This window comes from Melospiza georgiana, chromosome 3, assembly GCF_028018845.1.
Source record: "Melospiza georgiana isolate bMelGeo1 chromosome 3, bMelGeo1.pri, whole genome shotgun sequence".
In the NCBI taxonomy this organism is placed as follows: Eukaryota; Metazoa; Chordata; class Aves; order Passeriformes; family Passerellidae; genus Melospiza; species Melospiza georgiana.
In genome coordinates, this window is record NC_080432.1 from 111,899,058 (window position 1) to 111,923,814 (window position 24,757).

The window sequence follows — 24,757 nt, forward strand, 5'->3', positions numbered from 1 at the left end:
AATGATTACACATATAATTAACTGCTGTTTCAAAAGAGAAAGACTTTATACCCACTCAGCAGTAACTTAGACATTTCACTGTTGTTGTTTTTAAAGGTGCAAATCCTCTGCATTACACAACAAAGAGAAGATGCTATCAAAGAGGATATCTATGCTTCTCGCCTAAATGAAGTCCGAGGGTAAAAAAAAGACAACCAACTACTTTAGCAGTATGAGCAAAGAGAAAACAGAAGTTAATTGTTAGATGAAAGCTAAGATAGAAGTTCTTACAATTGGCTCACTGTAATGGCAAAAAACTATAAACAAAGTGACTTGATCAGAATAACTGATAAAGGACAAAAAACAGAAGCTGAGGAGGAATGATGTTAAGTAATGGGCTCACAGAAAGCAGAATAGAGAGTGAAGACCAAGCTTGAGAAATCTGCGTGTGAAAAAGTACAGTAAGGAGATCTTGAACAGAAAAAGAGTAGGTGTAGTAAACAGCAAAGAATTATGGGGGGAACAGGAATAACATCTAAGTAACATATCAGTGGTAAAGAGAAACACAAACTTGGCCAACTGTATCTACTACAGTTTGAAACCAAACAAAAAACTGTACACTGGGAGCAAGGAGTTGGAGAATTGATGATGGGGAAGAACACAGAGGACACTCAGTGCCCAGGAACAAACAACATCAAAAAACCAAGGAAACCCAAAAAAACGCCCAAATCAGTTAAACTGCAGGAGGATTGATAATGTTTCTAGATCGAAGATTGTTCCTTAAATCTACAGCAAATCAAGGACTTCTGCAAAGGACAACAGACAAATCACACATACATTATTTTTAGGATCTTTCAGATTGAACATTAAACTTCTGTATTTGTTCTTATACTTCGCATCCGTGTCTCGAAAAAAAGAATATAGCTCTCTTTCAATCCTTGTGGCAACTTTTGCTGCTCTCTCCTCAGGAATCTTTAAACTGGAGTCTGTCAATCTATAAGAGGACACAATGGCAAAAATTACAAAATGCATCCAAATATTTAACAGTTTTTCCTTTGCCTTCCAAAGGGAAAGACTTATAAATACAAATAAATAATTTCATTTCTTAATATATCTTTACCTTTTCATAAGAATTTCCTTAAGAGACTGCTTAACACTTTGTCTTATCTGATCAGCAGAAGGCTTGGAAGCTGGCAGGTGTGTTGCACTACTGGATCCTTTCTCATTTTTCTTTTTCTTAATTTCTTGTTTCTCATGCACACCTACCAAAACACAGTTAAAAACTGTAAAATACTCAAGTAGGTTTATTTAGAAATTTTTGCTGCTGATGGAATAATTTTCATGAAATTTTAAATTGCTAAGAACTGATCCTCAAGAAGAAGGACTGGACCCCTAGGATGGATGGTTTGTGTTTGGTTGGGGTTTTTTTCTTCTTTGGTTTGGATTTTATGTTACTTAGATTAATCCAGAACAAAAACTTCCTTAGCAGAAATAGGGAGTTTGCCCTTTGATTTGCAGTGTTTTCATCTACACCAAATTAAGATGACCAGTGCTCATTAGCTTGATCTTAAGTATGATTTTGGACTCTAAATTTTTGTAACAGCATAGATTCATTTTTCAATGAACAAACTAAGAAATAATATACTATGAAGCGCATTTAAGCATAATAAGCTTTACTTTAAAATACCATTTTACATTAAACTTAGCATTTCTGCATCTGTTAGCCATCAAAATTATTTCAACTATAATAATCTCATCGTCTGATTCAGGTAGCATTCAAGGTCATTGTAAATTTTGTGTCATAAATAATTCAAATAATGGGTAAGTCTAATCAAACTAAAATCATTAAAGAAAAATTACTAATTTTCAGAGAGTCAACTGAAAGCTCATTTGTGTCAGCATGTGAACATGTCACTAATTTTGAGCAGCACCCTTCAATTTAGGGAAGAAATGGGAACTAAGTAATATTATTTTTTTCATTTTATACTCAGAAAAAAAAAGAACAAACTGAGCACTGATAAAAATTTCTAGAATACATCAGCACTAGCAAAAGACCAGAGGAGCTAAGTTATGTACTTTTAGACAAAAATTCAAAGCTCGAGTTTCAGAGTAAAAGACACAGTTCTCACACAAAATTTCACTAGCTTTGCTGCTGAGATTTCTGTCCCAAATTACAACAACATTATAATGACCTTAGAAGAAAAATGCTTCCTGGAAGGGAGCTGGGGAGAGGACAAAGGTTGCTGGGAGGGTAAATACGTCCCTTCAACCTTTCAAATGAAGTTTAAATTAAAATCTGATGACTCAGCAAGTAATATAAAGTTCCCCTCTGAGTTGACAAGATTGTCAATTTGTTAATTATTATCAAAAGACATCAGTAAGTCAAAATATAATTTATACAACAATTAAACCAGCTCTATGTATACAAAGCATTTCATACTATTTTATGAAAGAGTATTTTAAAGTCTCATACAATATAAAATAAATTTTAATAGAGATGTCTCTGTACTTTTTCTCACACTTTTGGTCATGTGAGCATCCTCTACTATTGAAACAGAAACACACATTTATCTAGGACACATCTACCTACTAAATAAAACTGAAAAAGAATTGAGAAATAAAGATCATAAATGTTACGGAAACAAACAGCTCTTCCACTATGGAACATGATTTGAAAAAATGATGCTATGAAGAAAGGTATCATCCTTCACAGTACACAGGTGTGAACTGTAGCATGGAGGACATTCCCAAGCCTTGGTACCTGATTTTGTGGACCTTTCCATTGTACTAAGGGATTCTTTACTTATTTTTTCATTTTTATCTTCAGGGGACCGCCGAGGAATTGCAGTAGTTTGTGATCCCTTCCGAGCAGGAACATGCTGCCCTTTTTTAGTATCAGAGTCTCTGGACTCTGGTAAATTCTTCCCATCCCCAGATTCCTGAAAGAAACATTTACACATGTTAGCATGCTACTGAATGCTACAATCAACGTTTACATAATTACCACGTATTTTTCCCATTTTTCCTTTTTACACTGTACAATGTATGCCCTGGATGCATGTATCACCATATAATTTTCTAAAGAATTACCGAACAATATCCCAAATTACTGCCAAGCATTGCTTAACAATCTCTTTTAAATATTGGCTCAAGATACGGAACAGACAATTTGCATTTAAACTCTGTGTTGACAACCACTAAGTTTGCAGTTATTTTGAAAAGTCAGGGATACCGATGAACATCCCTTAACCAGTTTTAGCCACAAAGGTCAGGGATGTTTAGAAAGCATATGTAAATTAAAATTAAAAAGAACAGTTTACATTCCAGAATTTCAATACTACTTCTCAGAAATAAGACAAGCTTACTGACGATTATGTTATCGTGAATATGACATTATATACTAACAAACTGAAGAATTGTCTCAATAATCTTTGTAAATTATCCTTTGGTTAGTACAATTAGACAAAAAGTAGAAAAACTCCAATCAAAGCACTAGGCATTCATTTCTATATACAATCTGAAATAAAACCAACCAAAAACTAAAATACTGTTGCTCTATTGTTTCCTGTTGTTTATTTGCAGCTCATAACACATAGCAAATCGACAGATGTCCTGTAACGCATTTAGCAATCTGGAAGAAAAATGCACTAGGTTCTTCACCATTTCTTTGTACACCTGTATATATAGGTTTATATACACATACAGGAGTAGGACTTCAATGATCTTCATGTGTCACTTCCAACTCAGGATATTCTATATGCATATTACACGAACTTATCCCTGCTCAAAATAAAAAGAGTTCAGCAATACCCTCTTGAAAGAGTCAAGCCACTCAGAAGATGAAGGAACTTTGCAAATAATTTAAATTAGATTCACAAAGATGCCTGAAACATGGTCTAATTGGCAATGGCACAGGCAGAAACCTTCTAACCTCAGAAATTGAGAGAACTTAAAACATTAAATAAGACTCACCCGTCTGAAGATTTTGACTTTGTGCTTCCCAGTGTCCTCCGTCTGCTTCGTTTTTTCAGCCGCTGTATTTAGATTACAAGTAGGTGTTTGCTTTGACACCCCCAGTTTTTCACACTCAATTGCTTTTTCTTCTTTATGCTCAAGTTTCACTTGAGTATCTAGTACATTTTGATCAAAGCACTCCATTTTTTTGTCTTCTTCAGCACAGCACTTCACACACACATACTCTTTATCTTCTTCACCCATCTGCTGCGCTTGAGAAAGGCTCAGTCCAACACAATCACCATGAAACCAATCATCACATCTACCACAACCTACCATAAACCTGAAAACAAAGTAAGATAAAAGTCAGTGAAAACTGTGAAAGAAGACTATGACAGAAGATAGAGCACTTTCAGCAGGATATATCATAATAGCTTTGATCTGTGCATCTCAATTATTTGTTCTTACCTAGTGAGTGATTTTCTTTCGTGCTTTACATCCATCTCCAGCCTTACAACATGGTATGGTCTTCCCAAAAGGTTTTTTTTTTCCTTTTTGCTTTTTACAATACTCCAAGAGACTATCAAATCTCACAGTGCTTGTGTAACTTGCTTCCAAACCCTAACAAGCTTCTTTTCAAATTACTATTAATGTTCTTAAGAATGTTAAAAATCAAAACCAAAAATCCAGCAACTTTCAGTAAATTTGTTTGAAAATACTTGAAAATTTTCTTGCAAGATATTATCCTTGCTTTCCTACAAATATGATTGTCATCATTCATCACAAACTCATCAGCAGCTGCAATCTTCCACAGCACTATGAGGTCTATAAATGTTCTGACAAACACAATGGGTATATCAACCTATTCTAAATTAGTTGGTATCTTACATCTCATTCCTTAGACCATTACTACTAAATTATTTCTAGAAAGCTGCTTTTCATTCTCTTTACTGGTGAATATAGGCCAGGAGTTTGGCTTCCAAAACCACCAGTCTAGCTTGCAGTGACTGTTTTTGTTTAAATGTGGTACACAGTTTTGTGCTACTCTGCCATTTTATTCAGAGCTAAGTTATTTAAAGAATGCTTCAAATACCAAAATGACCATCCTTTAATGGACACCCTTCAACTCACTTAACTGCATTATTTAAAAGCAGAACCAACTTTAACACAGATTGTACTTTCACTGCAAAGATCACCTGGTCTAAAATAAAAACATGATCTCGATTTTGTAGAAGCATTTTGAAAACTTCATCAGGTATAATGAACAGCTAATTGCACGATAGGTACAATTTCCAGTTCAAGTATTTGGGAATGATGTGGAATTTCAAAGTTTCACAGGCTAAAAACCAATTACTTCAGTAGATTAATGTGGTAGGAATTATTTTTTACAAATAATGAACATGGCACCAAGGAACAGCTTTCAAATGATGCAGGAAGATCTCTTGTGATATCCATTTCCATTCTCTTTCCCCTTTCATATTTTTGAAGGGTCAGGGGTGGGGGGAGCAGGGATTGCTTGTTGGCTTTCCGTGTGTGTTTTTGTTTGTTTGGGTTTTATTGTTCAATTTTTATTTCTTATTTTCATTTTGTTTTATACTTACATAAACTATATTCAAGATACGTACTTTAACATAGAGTCCAGATGAAGAAAATCCAGAAAGACTGTAAGTGTATTAAAGAACGCAGAAGTTCTTTGGTAACACTAAAAAATTATTTACTGAATTCCTAGGTTTTGAATTTCACAGAAGACAGACCTGACTTAAAAAGTAATTCATGAAAATCTGATCATTTCAGCAATATATTTAAGAGCTAAATATGCTGACCTACAAACCCTATTTCTTTAACCTAATACCTTATAATCTCTTCCATAAGGTGATTCCAAGCAAAATGATACCTAACTTAGGTATGCCCCCACTCAGGCTATCTGCTGACTTACCTACTTGGTGGAACCATATAAACATTACAGGATGTGCTTACAGCAACTCTCATTGTCCAGAACTGTAAATCAATGTTCCAGGTGGCTTGATGCAGGTATTGTATTCAAAAATTACTGTTACCTCAGAGATGAAAGCTCTTATTAGCAGCAGACATTTGAAACAAAAGAAGAAATAACTGGATGTTCTGTCCCTCCCTACTCAAAATATGTCAGGATTACATTCTGCTGAAGAAAATATTATTTTGATACAAAATGAGTCTGAGAAGTTTTAGAGGTCCATCAGATTGAGAAAAGCCTATGATGATGTTTGCTAGATTTGAAGAAACTGGTTTTTAAAATAGTTTGGGAAGAAAAATACTTTCTCCTTTTGAATTTTCTTTTTCTGAGCTGCAAGTACATTAATAGTATTACTTGTCACTAGCAAACAGCATCTGCCAATCTACTTCCTAATTTTAATTAGAAAGGCAGAGGTTCCTTCATGTTTTGTCAGTATCTCAATCTTTCCAGATTCACGTTCCAGAAAATTGCAAAAACAAGAAAGGTAATGTTAGGGCACAATTACTTTTGATGGCCTCAGCAGAGTAATACTACAGCATTTATAAACACAACAGAAAAACAAGAAAGAAGCAACAGGACTGCTACACAAACCTCACCGCTCCTTTCTGAGAGCTTGGAGCTAAACATGCATGGGCAGGAAATATAAGGTGAGTCCCTATTTCATAACTGCAAAGGTCCACAGTGGGTGCTTTACACAGAACACATCTTGCACCTCTGCAATAAAATACTAATAAAGCTCTGGGAACAATGAAACTGGTTACAAAAATTCCCCATGTGAGATTTTCTGCAAAAGCTGAAATAAATTCAAACCACACAGCCAAAGCATCATGCTTAAAGGGTGTTTTGGTGTCCTAAGGAATTAATGCCTGTGGTTGAAAAATAAAAGGAAACCAAGAATACACCATCATGAAACCACAACTGCTATTAATTGAATTTTTATTAAAATATATGTAATTTTTCCTCAGTTTGTAAATTCATGCATCGGAGACTAATTTGTTATATGAGGAAGACGGACTGCAGCATTTAGTAACCAAAACAAACTTTTGATTTGTGTTTAGAAAATGGATATTTGCTGAAGAGATTAAACTAAAATGCTCAAGATGCTGCACCACCATCAACTTTAAATTGACAGCATATGGAATTTTTCAGCTTAGCTCACACATATTAAGGGAGGCAATAGAGATGGTGTGCAAGTAAGGCACTAGAATAAGTATCCAGTATTAAATCTTTATTTTCAGGTCTATCAAATAAATAATAAAAATCTTAAAAGTCAAAGAACCCTACAATGAATTTCACTCAGAAAAGACCATTCTTCACTAAGACTACACACCAAGAGAGAGGTCATTCAAGCAAACTACTGAAGATGGAAGATTCATTTGGCTTCATTCCAGTCCTCACGACAAGGTTTCAGTTACACTGTATTTTAACACACACAACAAAACTAAAATTCAGGATTCAGAAACCAAGACTACAAAAAGAATCAGGATATATCCATGATGTCTTTTCTATACAACACAATGTATTGTTTACAATTGTTTTGCTTAAACCTAGTTATACAAAATGGTAATAAAAACACTAGTGCTGCCTGCCTAAAAAAATTCACTATTTCTACTAATTGGGGCTTTTTTTCCCACACTAGTCAAATGCAAAACTGCCACTTTTGAGGCTGGGAGAGAACATACTGATTTTGAAACCAGTAATGTAGGTAATCCTTTTTACCATAAGACCACTTTTACATCTCTGCCTGTTTCCCTCGCCTGCACACAAAACTATGATTTGTAGCAATTATAATTAGGTAATGGGCAATATTCAATCTAAAAAAGGGAGTCAAGATAAACTGAAGCCTGGTTTGAGGGCTCAAGGATGTCCTTTTGCACAGTTGTTATTTTTGACTGAAGCAGTTCTGGTATCCTGGACTAGTAAAACATCAACGTTTCTGACTGTAGATTGCTTCAAATCTGAAGTGCAGGACTTTACCCATGTTGTAAGGCTGGATTGGAAGATGTAAAGCTGAAAGAGAAAGAAAAGTATATTTTAAGATATTAAATCATGCCACATTCAATAAAAGACTTGCTTTCATTGGACTTCAATATAAAAAAATTTTTTTGGAAGAAAAAAATTTTTAAAAGCTGACGAGTGACAGCACACAGTACTATAGCTCACTGGGACTTCTGCATAGATTATGCTACAGTTTCATCCCTTTAAAGAATCCTCTTGGTAGTCCACATGTCAGCATGAAAAGAGAAACCTTAAAATCAGAAAGTAACAGATGGAACATAAGAAGAGACAGAATAATTAATGCAAACCTGCCACAACCTCTCTTATGATCCGAATACTTCCTCTGGTGTGTTATTTGCAATAAATTAAATTCATTTCTTAGATGAAATAGTCAGGACAATTTATTTTCTAAATATATGGACCATATTTTAAAATTACCTTTATATTCAAGTTATGTAACAGCAGCAAGTTTCCAGAGAAAATCATTACTGTAAAATGGGCAGAAACCACCTTACCCATAAAGCAGATTTTCATTGTAAAGCTATACTTAAAGCAAAATAAAAATCAGGAGCTGTCAAGGGTTATTCATCAGTGTGGGATAGAATTACAAAATCAGCATTTTAAGATTAACTAATAATGCACTGCCACAGAAAATCATTTAGTTTCAAAACAATTGCTTCTCTTTAATCCTTCATGCTTATGGCACATAGCAATTGGGAAAAATACCACAACCGGACTCAAATCTTAACAAAAAAAGCCCAAACCAAACTATTCAAAAGAACACCCTACCCCAAACTCACTTAGGAGGAGTTCACTTTTTAAGGACTTCAGTATTTAAAGCAAGTCCCTCATCTGCACTTTGCCCCTTAATGGCACTGCTCACCAATCTTCTACAGATCTGTTGTAAACTTGCATTAACATTTCAACTGTTTCTCTGCTGCAGTCCAGCCAATGTTAAAGCAGGGACATGATATTCATGGCATGGCAGCTTCAGCAGAATGTATGTTCCACATCAGTGAAGTAGCATGGTTTGATATAAAGCTCAAATGAAATATGGTCTGTCAAAAAAAAAAAATCTGCACTACCTTTTAAGCGCACAGAGACATGAGCAGTTCCACTTGCTTCCTTTATGACAAAGTCTAACACAAGTGACATGATTTTTCAAGTTCTGATCTTCTAGAAAAAACCCATAAACCTATCTCAATCGTTAGCAGCAGATCTCCTTACATGGAATTTGCAGCATACGAAAAAGACACTGCAAACTTATTGCCTAAGTACTAAATTTCAATTACCCATCTCTTATGCCAGATGTTTCTTCTCTTTCTTAAAGGCATAGTTTTCTTTGCTATTTATATTACAGGAACCCCCTCCAAGTAGGAAGCAGCAGGAAGATAAATAACCCTATGCTTTTTGAATTAAAGATGAATTCATGAAACATGCCAAACAGCAAAGCCAAAACCACTAAATGTCCTCAAAACCCTGAAAATAAAACAGTACATTTCCTAATATTAATTACAAACCTGCACTAAAAATTATGCATATATGAAGAAATATGTACATATTATATATAATCATTAAGGGAACCTCCATTACAAGTGGATTCTACACACATTGCATGTTGCAGGATAAGCATAATATGCTTTATAAAGTGCATGCATAAGCACCTTGTATTTATGCTCATCTTTCATAAAAATATTTTAGACAACTTATGGTATTCATTTGCTTGTTTCCTTAATGCCACTGGTATTAATAATAATCTTGCCAATACTGCAGCATAGTAACATAATCCATACAAAATCTACAAATACAATTATGTAACCGTAAATAAAAATCACAGTGGAGGCCTTCCCTTTGTTAATTATGCATTACAGTGTTGTTCTGTTTATACTGTCATTCAGGTTTTCTACAGCTGTGGGTGGAAAGGCACAATAGCTTTTAATGCTGCAAGGCTTTTCACAGAGGAAGAAAGCAGTAACAGAGGCAGAAAATTTAAAAGCATCATCCATTACTGTAAACTGATGACATCTTGCATAATCTGCTGCTTAACACACTCATACCACCTAATGGACATTTACTAGAACTCAGGCACCATTATTATTCTAATTACTGTTCCTTGGGAAGAATGCTCTCACAACAAATAGTTTGTTTTTTATGATGCACTCACGCCAGGCATCACCACCCTAAAAAAATATGCATTTGTAATTTAAAGTTTGGAGCCTCAAGCTCCTTTCTCAACCACTCTCTTTTGTATTGCCTATGCAAATTGCATGATAACCTGGATCCACTATAATTCACTCACATTTAGCACTATTTTTAAAATAAAAATCTCCTAATAATCCTTAGTAGGGGTAAAAATGGTTTGCAGTTTGCATCCATCAGCCAAAGTACTTTTTTGTACGGCAGTTCTAAAGGAACATTTTAGGAATTATGTGTAAGCAAGAAATCAAGAATACTGTACCTTTGCTAAATCAACTTCAGTACTTTCCAATTAGTTACCTTTTACAACATTACTAACTTTTCCTCCATATTAAAGCATAATTGAAATGTGGGGGGAAGGAATACCCTAAGTAAAATCTATTCCTGTAAAGCTTAAACTGGCCTCAAACCTCACAGAAAAATTATGTCTGACCACTCAAACTGGATTATCAAAGCCCAAGCAACAACAAAACAAAACAAAACAAAAAAACTCACAAAACAACAGCAGAAGAGAACCCTCAAACTCCTACAGGCTATTAGAAAAATCTTACTTGGAATTGTTGAAATCAAGACAAAGTCACCAAATTAAAGTTACAAACTTGCTCTGTAATGTTTTCTAGAACATCTGCTTAGAAACAGAGCATCCCAAGTTGTATTGAATTATTAAACCAAAATTGATCAAATTTCTTGTTAAAGAAGATAAGTTACAAACAAGGGAGACAATCTGAAAAATGCCTGTTAGATTTTGTCTACTTGTACAAGCAAGGAACCAGTTCAGACCTCCAGCTGCAGAGAATTTGAACATCTACAGTGAAAAGCAGAGAAATTTTACATTAGCAGATTTCTCAATGTCTGCAGAGCTACCATCTTCATTTTGCACTATGCTGAGAAATTATGTATTATTTTTAAAATTCAACTACCTTTAAAGACCTTTAATCTGTATTCTGGAAAAGTAACTATTGTTTGTGACAAAGCTTAGTATTTTCAGCATCATTAAGAATTTGAGTAGTAACTTCAAATTTTTCAATGTGATATGCATATCCATAGACACACACTTTTAATCTATAGGCAAATGAAAACTTTTGCATATGATTTATGTTATTAGCTGATTAGAAAACATCTGATAGCAATATGGGAACACACTGGCAACGTCAAACATGTTGAAAATACTAGGAGCAACAACTCAAACCCTGAAAATATGAAAAACTGAAAAAATACCCTTTCAGATGTGCTGAAAATTACAAAAGTCATCTGACTTGTGTAGAAACACAAGACTTAGTTTTCATATGAAAGAGAAATTCTTTTTAGTCATGTAGCAAAGATACACCACAGTACATCAAGCACACAGGCTGAAAGAGTCCTAAAGCCAAACACTGGCAACCCATTCTCTGAGTAATGAAAAAATATATATAAAATAGCTATGATGGGTACAGCTCATAAACTTCAAGACAAACGGAAGAGAGAGCAAGAAGTAAGTCATTGTTCAAAGCTCAGGTGCCAAACAATGATGATCTATTAACAGAAAGCAAGCAAACATTGTCTCTTACAAAGCAAGATGTTATAACTTGTAAACTTTTTTGATCATGCAAACCTCATGTTCATAAAACAGAATTCCTCCTTTCCCAAACCCACTGTATCTGCAGTACAAGGTAAGTATACTCTGACTTTGCATGTGGCCAGCAAATTACTGCATGTGTTCCTAAAGATACAAATTCACTTCATTTGCCATGTGCTGATCTGAAATAAAACAACATTGAAGTACCATCCTTCTACTCCTGTTCTAATAGGCAGAGTAAAATTACTCTGGGTCTGTGTAAGGCCTGTGTAAGCATCGCCCTTTGGGAATTCTGTACACAAAGAAAGCTGATGCCACAATTTCCACACATCACCTTCAACCTGAATCAATTCTCCAAGCTTCGGATTACAATAACAACAAGTGGCTTTACATTTATTAGAGAAAATACACAAAGGTTCTAGTGACTACTACTCTGCATTCCGAATTTTAAATGTTACTTTAATATGACATCCTGCAAAGCTCTTGGCAAATTACTTCCCAATTTGGGGCTGCAACTTCAGTTTAACTTCTTCTCCTATAAGCAATTTCAACCACAGCATTGAATAAAAGTCTCAAAATTGAAATTACCACAGAGCTATAAACAAAAATGTTGTTTTCACATCTTAGCTCTGCCTTTGAGATTTATTGAACATACAGCATTTGTGTCTTACACTTTCTCATCTTCTCTTATACAATGAGAAAAAAGGGTAAGAGTGACCAGCTAGGTGGTTTCAAAAGGGAAACAAAAATTCCTTGAAAAGTAGTCCAAACAACAAACTAAAATCCCCTTTTCATTACAGTAAATGTTGATAGTTTTGATGGGTTTCCAAGAGACAGAATTCAAGTTTATCATCATACACTTCTCTTTTGCACTGTACTAGAAGTATTTTCTTTTTCTCGCTCTAATAATTAAATTAGGACAAAATGCCAAGGCACAGGAGACAAAAATTTTGCTTTCTCTGATATCTTAATAATAGCAAATGAATCTGCAAGTTTAAGTTATTTGTAGCACAAAACTACGAAGTAATCTGAAAAAATTAAAATTTTATTACTTAGACTAGTAATAAGCAAAAGTCATGCACTGACAGTCTTAAATTTTCTGTTATTAGGCATGAAGCTCAATAGTGCAAGTTTCCTTATTCCACTACTGTGTCTCACTCTCTTGTTGTTTTGCATACAAAAATTTTGTGTTTATGTGCTAAAAATCTTTCTATGTTTAGCAAATCTGATTATCTTCTGCCAAAAGTGCTGGTTGTGTCCACAGTTTTGCTATGCAGACATAGAAAGTAACACAACTCCAACAAAAAACCCCAAAACGCTGAAGACTGACATTACAAAACTGATGATACCCATAATTAGCATCTGTGGCAACTCATGGGCTGTCTCAATTCAACCTCAGCTGGTGATTCATACAATATATTATTATTCTGGCAGCACTAAGAACTGGCAATGCAAAATTGGGTTTGTTGAACTCAATCCTATATTGATGTGTATTCCTGTATCTTCTGTAATGCTACTTTGACTTTATAAACTAAAATAAGTAGAATTAACTGAGTCACTGCCACATCTCACACTGGTTAGATCCATTTAGCAAGAAAAATTAAGACTTTCTGAACTCTAACAAGAGTTGAAAAAAAACCAAACCACAGTGTTTTTTAAGCAAAAATAGAAAGAATATAGCACAAGTCAAACCTGCATTCTTAACAGCTATCAAGTATTTTAAATTCCAAATACTATATTTTGCTTTAAAAATACCTACAGAACCATTTTTTTAATCCAGAAAGCAACCTTTTGGGATGTAAACAATTCACTGAAATACAGGCTACTCATACAGTTTTACTGTCATGGTAATGCCTAAGATGACAAAAACTAAGGAAATGCAACCTGCTTAAAATTAAACACTCTTACAAAGACACAGATGATATGAGTCTTAAAAGGAAATAAAGAAAATAAAACCACATGGAACTAAATTTGAGCACCCCTTTAACCAGGTAATCCTCAGCAACCAGGCAGAGCAAACCTCTTATTAATTCTTTTAGAAGGCCACAATGATGCAGTTACTGTAACTGTGCAGTAAATGAATTTTCCTGCATTTGTTTTTCAGATAGGATACAATGAGTCAATAAAGCTCAGAAGGGCCTCTTAGATACAAACAAATGGCAAAAAAACCTCTCAGGTGCCAAAGGTAGTTGTTCCATATTTCACTCTGATGTATGGAGTTCTAAAGCACAATGACTAAAAATTACTATTAAAACTTTTCTCTCATAAGCTAGTCACAAATATCTTCAATTTGACATTAAAAAACCAAAAACTAGGCTAGCAGGTAGAACAGCAACAAAAAATACTTCAATATTAAAACACAGGATGTGTAATAAAGGAATTCTCATTCTTGGACTAATAGATCATTAATGAAACTTAATGGTCTTTTTCAGCTCACTTACTGTGTAGAACAAGTTTTGCCACAGAGGGATATTATCAACTTCAGATGCAACCTCATTATTAAGCTTAAAGGCAATTTCAGATATGCCCATGTGGAAGTTTTGTGGGGTTTTTTCATATTCTTCTTTCTCTCCTCCCTAGCAATTACTTAATTACAGTTACATGAAACCTCAGGGCACTGATTACAAAAAGTGAAAAAAAAAATATCTCTGCATCTCTGCTATTAGGATTGGACCTATACCAGATAAAAGTCACATGCAAACAATTATTTGATTTTTTTGGTTTATGATCCTTCCACTTCAGAGGTTTCTGGAAAGAAGGAAATGACAACCTGGAACACAGATATCTAATTTTTTTTTCTGTGAAAAAAGTCAAGCTTAAAGTGCATAATTAAACAGCATAGAAGAATTATACAGTCATCAAAATATGTACTCATATAATAAAACATTTGTATTCAAACTTTTGGGCCAAACTACTTTCTAATGCTCAGTTTAAACAATCAAAAAAAAGTGTATGAGTGCAAAGGAAATTAACTGACTGTATGACATACAGACTTGTATTGCTGGACTAGGACTTTGTTTTGGCATGAGCAGCGTAAAACATTTGGTGGAAGGAAAAAAATTACCTTCCAAGACCAGTAATAAATTCCTAAAACACACTGCCACACACACCTGTTGCCATGTGGCTTTTTGCAAAAGCCACACTGTTTGCTGGGCACCCAAATATGTTTGCTTTCACTAGCAGAGTTATGTTCCAAGCCTTCCTTTTTAACAGTGGAAATGTTATCTGGAATGAACAACGGAGGTTCATCAAGTGAAAGACTTTTGCTACTTCTTCTCTGGCGAGGTTGGAGATTCCTATCGTTTCTTTTTGACTTGTTTTTTTCCTTATCATCCTCCTTCAGATGGTCTACAACAGAGGGATCTTTAGTCTCTGCTTCTTCCTTTGTAGAGTTATTTGCTTTTAGCCCAGTTGCAAGTTGGTGTTTGCTGGCTTGCTTCTGACCAGGATGTGAAACATGACCTGACACTGAATGCACAGAGTGGTGGGTATCTTTAGAACAGCTTTGAGGAGTAGGAGATTTCTCACTTGCTTTTTGAACTGATAACTTCTGGGCTTGCCCAGAAGTCTGGACTCGGGGTATTTTCTTTAGCTTTGTGTTGGTGTGTGTTTTTACAGTCACCCCTGAAATGCTACTCTTTGCTTTCAAACCCAGATCAGCTTGTTTCTTTCTAATTTTAACTGGGTTACTTGGATGCTGCTGACTCTCTTGCTCATCTGCATTTCGCTTCAGACTTGCTGCAGAGGGACTGTGAAGGCCCGAAACAGCAACACCAGCTCTCGTTCTCGACCGAGTCGTTTCTTGTTGCACTGACCCTGATTTCTGCCGAGTACCTGCACTCAGATTTTGTTTATTCTGTACTATGGATTTACTATGGCGGGGCCTAATGTTCTTTTCACATTTTGTTGAAATACCAATTTGTTTCTCGTCATCCTGCAATTTTGATGCCTCTGGGCCTTCTACTTTAGTACTGTCAATCAGCTGCTGTACATTTTGGCTTGACTGGTCAACAGCAGTGCTTTCCAAAATGCTATTTCCTGGGTCAGCTGAAGTAAACTCTTTGCTTTTCAAGTCTTTATTATCACAGTCTGTACTGTCCAATAGTTTCTCAGATGGAGTTTCAGTTTTCTCCATTCCTTTGTCATCACCTCCAGCTTCTGTTACACATTCTTTTACTGACAATGCATTTTCATCAAGAACTTCCACACTGTGGGAACCTGAACTGCAATCAACCCCCTCTTTGACAGAGCTGGACGCATTTGAAAAGGTCTCACAAATACCATCTGTATTCAAGCCAGCACTGGATGAATCAGTATCTTTTCCAGTGATTTCAATTTGATCATGTTCTTCTGCTTTCTTCTCTGATTCCTCTGCTTTATTATCAGTCTTTTCTTCTGAAGAATTTTCCAAGCCCATTGAATCAATCACATCACTTGTTTCATTTTTAATGGGAATCATTTCAGTATCTGCAGATACTGAACAAACTGACTCAGCACCCCCAGAGTCAGTGTTCATTGCAACCTCTACTATTTCCTTTGTTTCCCCAGGAGAAGGAGAACATGGTTCTGTTAAATTAGCACAACTTAACTCTTGGGATGTTTCTTCAACTTTTGCCTGCTCAGGTGTTTCAGACTTTATTTCTTTCACATCTTCAGGACCAGGCAGACATTTTGTATTACTTTGGGATGCTGTTACTGCTGCTGCTGCTCCTTCCAACTGTCCTGATCGTCTTGTACTACGCCTAACCTCCCTAGGCTGCTCTGCTTTCAGGCGTGCTGCAACATCTGTCTCTTTAACTGGACTTCTCTCTTGTTTCTGTCCATTTTTTGGAGCAGATCCACTTTTTACAGATGATTTCTTGGTATTAAGAGGAGGAGCAACATTCGAGCGCTTGGCTAGCGTGCTCTGCCGCAAACTCCGTACAGGTTCTAGGAAGGGAAGAAGAAAATCTCTTAGCTATTCTGCTTCCTTCTTTTTGCAAATACAAGATTTGCCTAGAACAAAAGTGACTTACCCCAATTTAGCTTTCTGGATACAAAGAGGACTTAAAACTTAGTTATTTACTAAACTTAAAAACCTCCCCAAAGCTAAATGATTTGCATTTCAATTTCACACAGACATAGTTTGGATGTAAAATCCCATAATTCTAAAAGCTATGGAATTTCTACTTAGTATATACAAAACACAAGTGATGATAGAAAGACAATCCAAACTGACTCTACTTTTTTACCACTCATCCTTTTCTACCTCAAACAAAAATTGCACAAGCCATATTGTGATTAGAAATATAACTGAAGTTTAAAAATCTTTTAGAGAACAGTCTACAAATCTGAGATCCAGTCACATTCTTAGCTGACAACTACTTTTATATTTTCTAAACAAGTAACTATTCCAGTGGCTTTCTAAACAGCATAATCACCTGCTTTGTACCACAGGCTCTTATTTAAATTTTAATTGCCATAATAAATAATTTTATCTTTTTAACTCAACCTGCTCTAGAGGGAATAAGCAGAGCAGTAAATAACTCCAGTTCAACAAGTTAGAAATCCCATAACTACAATAAATTAGCTAACAGAAAGAATTAAAATATTTTAATAAAATATTAAGTATCTTGAGATATTTGGATTAAAGACTTTCTGACTGCAATTACTATAACCTAATTCAAAGTAAAAAGAGAATATGCTAATAAAAATAGAATCAAAACTTTACCTGGAAATAAGAGACATGCTAACCTTATAGTCCAATGCTGTTTTGCAACTCCATCATGCTTTTGTTAGTGAAGAACGACATTATTAATCTTATGTAGGTGAAAGGATCAAAATCTCAAAAACTAGTTTAATGACCATAAGGAAGACACTAAATATTTATTAAATAGGAATTCTAATTGACTCATATCCTATGGATGCCAGCTTCTAGCTGCAGTGTATGAAAAAGGAAGTTTCTATATTGGAATTCACACAACCAAGTTAAATTTATAAATGTTGGGATTTTAAAGATTTGATTTACTTCACATGTGCAAACACAATCAGTAATGACCTTGTGCCATTAAACGTGGTGATTTCCTCGGCGATGTGACTGACGCTTCTTCAGCACGGCTTCTCAAATTCCTATTAGGTAAAGCAAGCTCATCGTCATCAATGGTGTCATTACCACTCTCTTTAACTCCTTCTTCATCCATAGTATCATCAAGACCAGTAACTGGAAAAAGAAACAAACAAAAAAGAGCCTAAAACTTAAAATGATCAAAAAGTATTGCAGCTATAATGCTGAGCAAGACAGGGCAAGAGACATTAAAAAAATAAACTGGCCATGTAAAATCAAACAAAAGAGAAAAAAAAAGAAGAAATAAAGGACAGAAAATTCCCATGTGAGGCAGTTTCAGTGCAGAAGAAGCTATCACCCACAGTTTAAAAATCCTGTAGATAGTCCTCACAGCTTTTTTGTGGACTCACATTTTTATTGCTTTTTTTTGCCACAGGAATGTCCCCAGTCTTAGAGGATCAGCTGCCCCTCACTGTCCCTTCCCACCTAAGAGAAAGTGAAGAAAGGTAAACAGCAGAAAGAGCTGATCCAGAAGTGCAGAGTGTAAAAATCACAGTTTTCTGACAGGATACCATTTTAAAACTCTCAGCCCCACCCACACCACATATCTGTGCCTGTAATGTGTTTTTGGAAGAGCTTTAAGTGTAGCAAGCACTCAACCTCCCAGGAGAGACCGGGAACATTGCCACTGGTGAACTCCTATCCTCCACTAACCTGAGAAAGGTCCCAGAGGCTGCTCCTGAAAACAGGTTTCCTAAGAGGCAGTCAGGTCACTACACCAGCCATTCTCCTCACTTGCTCTAAATTTGGTTCTTGCAGTGGTAGCCTCTCCTAGTTAAAGATCCTACGTGTGATTAATGAATCCTGGTCCCCATGAGATGCAAAATTTGTGAGATCAAGCCAAACACCCAAGTGACTTTACAAAACACACAGGAAGGTCTAACAAATACAACAGACTCCCAACAATCAAGCATGACTGTTTTTCACTACTAAGACACAAACCTTGAAGCATTTTTAAGATAAACTCACATGACACATATAAGATATCTAAAAATTTCTAAAAATTGCTCACTTAAAATTATATAAATTAACACATCAATCAGAAAAGTAAAAAAGCAAGAAGTTAAATTAAAAATTGTTAGAATTTTTAGACCATCTCAGAAAATCTGTCAACTCCTGGTCCTTCTCAAGTTTGGTATTACTGAAATTTAAAAAAAAAAAATGAAAAAACAAAGTAACCAAGCAACATGTTAGAATTTCTAATATTAGAAAGTTTTTTATCAGTCTCTTAAGGAAGGCTGATCATGGCACCAGGCAATCAGCATTCTGAACTTCTGTAATCAGATGGGTGCCAGGAGCTGAAAACTAGGGAGTTTAAACTAACAATTTATGGTCATTTATTTTATTTTAAGCAATATTTTTAGTTAGTACATTGTACACATCAGTTACAAGGAAAATGTTTGTGGAAATTACTGTCCACTTCCACTCTCCAATCCACAGTGCCACCTTTTAATCTGTGTGTGTTTACAAACATACAGATACCACATGCAAGGTGCATGAGGCTGATAAATTTGGTCTTACTCCACTCAAGAGTGTTCCTTAATCCCTTATTTGCTATAAGCTACATACTGGACACACTAGCAAAAAAATTACATTGTAACTGCCCTATTAGACATTTTCCCAGTAAATATCTAATACTAGCTATTGTCTAAGATGGAAACCTGAATGAGAAGGACGCTCACTCTAACTCCAGCTGCCCGTTCTCATGTTCTCAAAGATTATATCCTCCCAGCAGCTCTGCACTTTGGTATTTGTGTTTTCACAGTGTTCCTGCAACACACAAAACTGGCTTTTGGGAACAGACTGTGACAAAAGAGACTCCTTTCACATCCACTTGTTCTTTCTGTGAGAACTAAATTACAAACTGTTGAAGACAGCATGAAAAATAAAAACTATTAGAATAGCTTCTGAAACAACTTTGGAGCATATTAAAAGGCTGACATTTGTCTTGGGCTTTACAACATTCTTGCTCAAGTTACGGAATTTCTACACCCTCCCTTCTTAATAACAAGAGACACATTCAGTCCATTATTGACAGACAGTGTGAAATATTAGAATTAAAGTATTTTCATACTTACAAGACTCTGTGCTGTAGCTTTAATTTTACAGAGGAATTGAAGCACAGAATCTTGCTAATTTCAAACCACCTGAGCTACAACTCAGCTAGTAAAGATAGTCTCATGAGGCTCCTGATGAGGAGCATTCCACACAGACCCTGCTGGGAAGAGAAAAATGACAGAGAACAGCAATAGATACAAAGAAGACTAGAAAAGTAAATTATGAAGGAGAAGTGGAGGTAAAGAAACAACCCTAAGAAAGGTAAACCAACAAAAGCAAAATCAGAAAGAACAAAAAAAAGCAGAGATGATCTTAGTAACAAATATCTAAATATTATCTCAGCATTAAGTATAGAAATTTAAAAAAAGGAAAAAATAAAAAAGGAATAAAGACAGAACTTATCTGAACAGAAGAGTTGTACACCAGTGTACAACTGAACAGATTGCAAATAAGAAAAGTACAAGTCACATTCAACATATTTAGTCACATTCAGCATATTTATACTGGAAAAGGCACCACTGACCTTCACCTTACTATTTTGAGTTTCTCCATTACTTGCAAAGTATCTGAACTTCTAAACTGCTGGTCTGTACTGCTGACTCACTTTTCTATATGTTATACCATAATAGAACAGTATTCAGTAAAAACAGTCTACTTACAAAATTAAAGCAGTGAGTGCTTTCCCTATGCTAAAACAAAAGCATGACCATTTTTTAATTTTTTAGCAATGTAAAACGTAAGAAAACAAGCCTTACTTTATGGTAAAAGAGGAGGTAAGGAGAAGGAAAAACCCCTAAACACAGCATCAAAAACTATGATGTTTATAAATCTTTATGTTTATTAACATAAGACTTTCTTCCATTATTTTCAGCCAAAACTAAGACAGAAATACTTAGTTTTTTGACACACTGACCAAGGTAAATATAAAGTGTAGAAATAAATTTTTTCTCTGTAGATGTTAGTACTGGATTTCTTTTGCTTAGGTAAGCACACCAAACAGAACATCACTGTTGCTCCTGCTTGCACTGTGTCCAGCTGAATCACACTAATGGCCGGAATGTGCAAATCCACAGCAGACTCCATATAAACATCACAGATTATATGGAAATGGTTGAACATTGTAAAATTTCTGCATTACATGGGAATACCAACACAGAGATGTAACATAATTCTTCAATGAAAAGAACAGTTACAGTCTAAAGCAGTAACTAACACATCCAGGTAAGCCTTCAGAAGAGCCAATAAACTCCAGTGAAACAATAAAATATATAAAGATAGTGATATTTTGTCAGTAAGTCTCAAGATCATAAATGAGGATGGTATACTTTCTATGAGAAACCTTCTTCCTATTGATATTTGTGATGCACATATTCAAGAAACAAGATTAAAAATACTTTCTGCTAAAAGAAGACATATTTTCAAGAGAAATTATGTGACTGATGATGTAACTTACATAAGGAAACATCAAATTCCAACTGTTTTACAAAAGTTTGCCTGTAATTTATTGAAATGAGAATTTGCCTGCGAGTACTTTGAGCTGACTGTCCAGTGCAAGAAAAGAATCACAGTAAGTAACATGAAATATTAACTAAACACTTGCTCCCATTCTCCATTAATGTCTGTGTTGTTAAGAGGTAATTTTACAGTCTTTAGAATAAAGATGTATGAAAATCAACTAGGATAAATAAACTTAATACAGCATGTATCTTGACAGAGGACTGCATGCCCATTTTATTAAAAAGATGGAGCTACATCACAAACTTACTGAATAGTGGTTCTTTAGAGCACAAGCCTGTTACATTGGAAATAAGGAGCAGAAAAACAAATTTCAACAAAGTAAAATCACCACATCAAACCAAGCACTTTAATGTAAATTAATTAATTTTATTAAGAAGGGAGTCTTCATGTATTTACAAATCAGAGAGCTAATCTAAATTGCTTTGCAAATCTTAGTACAGATCCAACCTCTCTCCACCCATGAAACTGATCCAAAGGCATACTAAATACTTCAGAAGGACCTACACTGGGGAATATAAACAGAAAAAGGCACAAACTATGCTCCAGATTCTCAAGACCAATACAATACATTTAAATTTTATACAGAAAAGTTACTACCTTGGTCATAAAACACTGTGTAGCTGCTCTATGGACAGCTTGGAAGAAGGAAGGCATAAAGAGGTAAGAAAACTGAGAGAAACAACTGTAAACCAAATTTTGGAATCTCAAAGTCACATTCAAAATTACTTCAAATGTAGGAGGAAAAATACATGTACATTTGGCTTTAGTGAAAAGAGCCCAAAATGCCTAACACAGCCAGACATCACGCAGCTAAAGAAAAGAGTATTTGTAGTCAGAAAAACTGGTTTGGCTTCAAAGATTCAGTAGCTAATAATGATTTTAGCAGAGGTAATGCTGCTTTTAACAATACTCATGAAAACACAGGATAAAACTAGAAAAAGCAGACTGCACTTCAGGGAAACACTTTCCCAGCAGCAATCCAGAGGGACAGGAAAAAAAAGGCAATTAAAAAGATGTCCCTAACACATTTTGTGATTCTTACAGCAGCAGTCTTTATCATTTCTGGTAAGTACCTGATTTGATAAACATACCCATAAACTAAATGAGTTAAAAGCTTGATTTTAATATGAAATCTAGAAATGTCTCCAGATGATATGCAATTAAAATTCCATTCCCTGTATTATAAATATAACAAATCAAACTACCCCAGTAAATGACATCCTGAAAAGCTACACAGTTTGTGATTACCAATTCAATTTACCTAGAATTACCAATTTATTATGAATGCTAAGTTATTTAGCTCACTGGCATGCAACCAGTATGACCTGCTATGTTCACAGGTGGATAAGTTTCTAGCATGTCTTCCAGCAAGAACAAAACAAAACAGAAAACCTATCACTAGGGTACCATTCAAAGTTGCAATTAGTGTGTTGCTCTTAAAAGAATTCTGTCATATTCTAGACTTCAGCATTTCATCTTATCAATGAACTGCTCAATAAGGCAAAGAAATCAACACAACACCAAAAGCATGCTTCCACACCCACTCACACCACTCAAACATTTAAGATGGCCAAGAGTTGTTCTATGCAATATAATTTTCTACATTGGTCATGCACAGCTTGTATGAACAACAACCCAAGCAAATGAACAAAAAGAAGCAAAGAGGCACCTAAAACATGATTTGGGACACTTCTGATTGCTTCAAGAATTTGTATTTCATTTATTTCTCAAAAGTTTCATTCTGTCCAATTCTGTCCTTTAACAGGCAAGGAGAGTAGTTATATCAATTTCTACTATCAACACAATGTCTTTCTGCTGATACCTACTTCAGGACAGGAAGAGCCCTCCATAATTGCTAAGCTCCTTGGAGCTGCAGTGAATAAGATGTGGATAGTTTGTACCTTGATTCACAGAGGCAGCAGAACTTCTTAACTGTGTTGTAAGACCAATACTCTTCTCAGTCTAGCTCCATAAACCAGCAACCTAACTACATCTTTATAGTTTAGCAGTCACCCATCACTAACACATTCTAAAAGGATTGCAGCACAATTTGACCTCTACCCTATTCAGCTGGGGAGAGTCACAGAGTTATGTCTACCTCTGCTCAAAGCTATAACCAGGATCACCCACAAAGAATCTTGTTCTCTTCTTTAAATATGTAATTATTCAATCAAAGCTGAAAAGATAACCTTATATTATTACTCTAACCCCATTCTGTTACTCAGTGGCAATTATAGAGCAAGCTCAGCAAGTTTGGTCTGTTCTGTCTTTGGTTTCTGCTGGTCTTTGTCTGACCAACTTTGTTTGTCATCTAACTAAAGAAACTATCTAAATCCAGCACAATCTGGATTCAGGCCAAGAGATAAACAGGAGACTGCTTTATTGGTACTGATATAGTTCTGCCTATCAATAGATGGGCAAAAAACACCCATTGTCACAGTTCTTCTATTTGTCATATACCAGTACTGCTGACTGAGACCCCCAGTACAAAAAAGGCATGGACCTGGTGAAGTGTGTCCAGAGGAGGCCACAGAAATGAGTGGAGGCTGGAGCACCTGTCCTTTGAAGAAAGGCTGGCAGAGTTGGGGTTGTTTGCCTGGAGAATACGTGGACACCTCATTGCAGCCTTTTAATACTTAGAAGAGGCTTAAAGGAACAAACTGTTTAGCATGGCCTGTAGGACAAGGGTAATGAATGGTTTTAAACTAAAAGAGAGTAGCTTCAGATTGGATGTAAGGGAGAACTTTTTTATTATGAGGGTGGTGAAACACTGAAAGAGGTTGCCCAGAAAAACAGTGGATGCCCCGTGCCTGGGAACCCCCAAAGTCAGGTTGAACTGGGCTACGAGCAACCTGATCTAGTTGAACACAGACATTGCAGAGGGGCTGAACCTTTGGAGGTCCCTTGCAAACCACATCATTCTATGATCCTATGCTACTATTCTCCCCAAGTTAGTTATAATAAGTATATATTAATTATATATTAAGTATATATTAACTATATATAGTTATAATAAGTATATAAGTAGTTATAATTCAACATAAAAAACCTGTGTTTTCTGGATACATGTCTCTGCATTTCTTATAGGCATGCACTTGAACTGTCTAAAGGACATGCAATCAATTGCTACCAGTATCCATCACATACAGTCAGCTAAGAGGAAACTCACCAAAACCAGAGCTTAGTATTAACAAAAAGCTTAATTCTTGATGAATGATGCACAATATAAACCCTAAAGCTGAGCAAAACATATTGATGAGTAACAACTTTGGATCAGGCCAGTAAAAATTACCAACAAAAACTGATGCCCATGCAGCAATAAAAAAAAGAGCAGGAAGCAAAACCCACACGCAAAACCAACTTAAGAGCAAGAGAGAAGAGTTTTTGCTTTTGAAAAAAAAAA

At 35.4% G+C, this 24,757-nt stretch overlaps 1 protein-coding gene across 6 annotated transcripts in view; it reads right to left on the reverse strand.

Annotated features, from left to right (window-relative positions):
• The window catches only part of PHF3 (PHD finger protein 3), a 51,776-nt gene that overhangs the window by 12,147 nt on the left and 14,872 nt on the right, over window positions 1-24,757 (reverse strand). For 3 of the 6 annotated variants that reach the window (XM_058021586.1, XM_058021583.1, XM_058021582.1), the window contains 6 exons: window positions 17,713-17,874; window positions 14,786-16,604; window positions 3,952-4,276; window positions 2,741-2,918; window positions 1,100-1,241; window positions 817-973 (listed from right to left, as the gene is read on the reverse strand). In XM_058021586.1, coding sequence (XP_057877569.1) covers window positions 817-973; window positions 1,100-1,241; window positions 2,741-2,918; window positions 3,952-4,276; window positions 14,786-16,604; window positions 17,713-17,854 — 2,763 coding nt within the window. In that variant the 5' untranslated portion in view covers window positions 17,855-17,874. Of the gene's footprint in view, window positions 1-816; window positions 974-1,099; window positions 1,242-2,740; window positions 2,919-3,951; window positions 4,277-14,785; window positions 16,605-17,712; window positions 17,875-18,128; window positions 18,186-18,432; window positions 18,452-19,856; window positions 19,997-24,757 lie in introns of those variants that run through there. The other 3 variants (XM_058021584.1, XM_058021587.1, XM_058021585.1) reach the window with 3 other exon arrangements.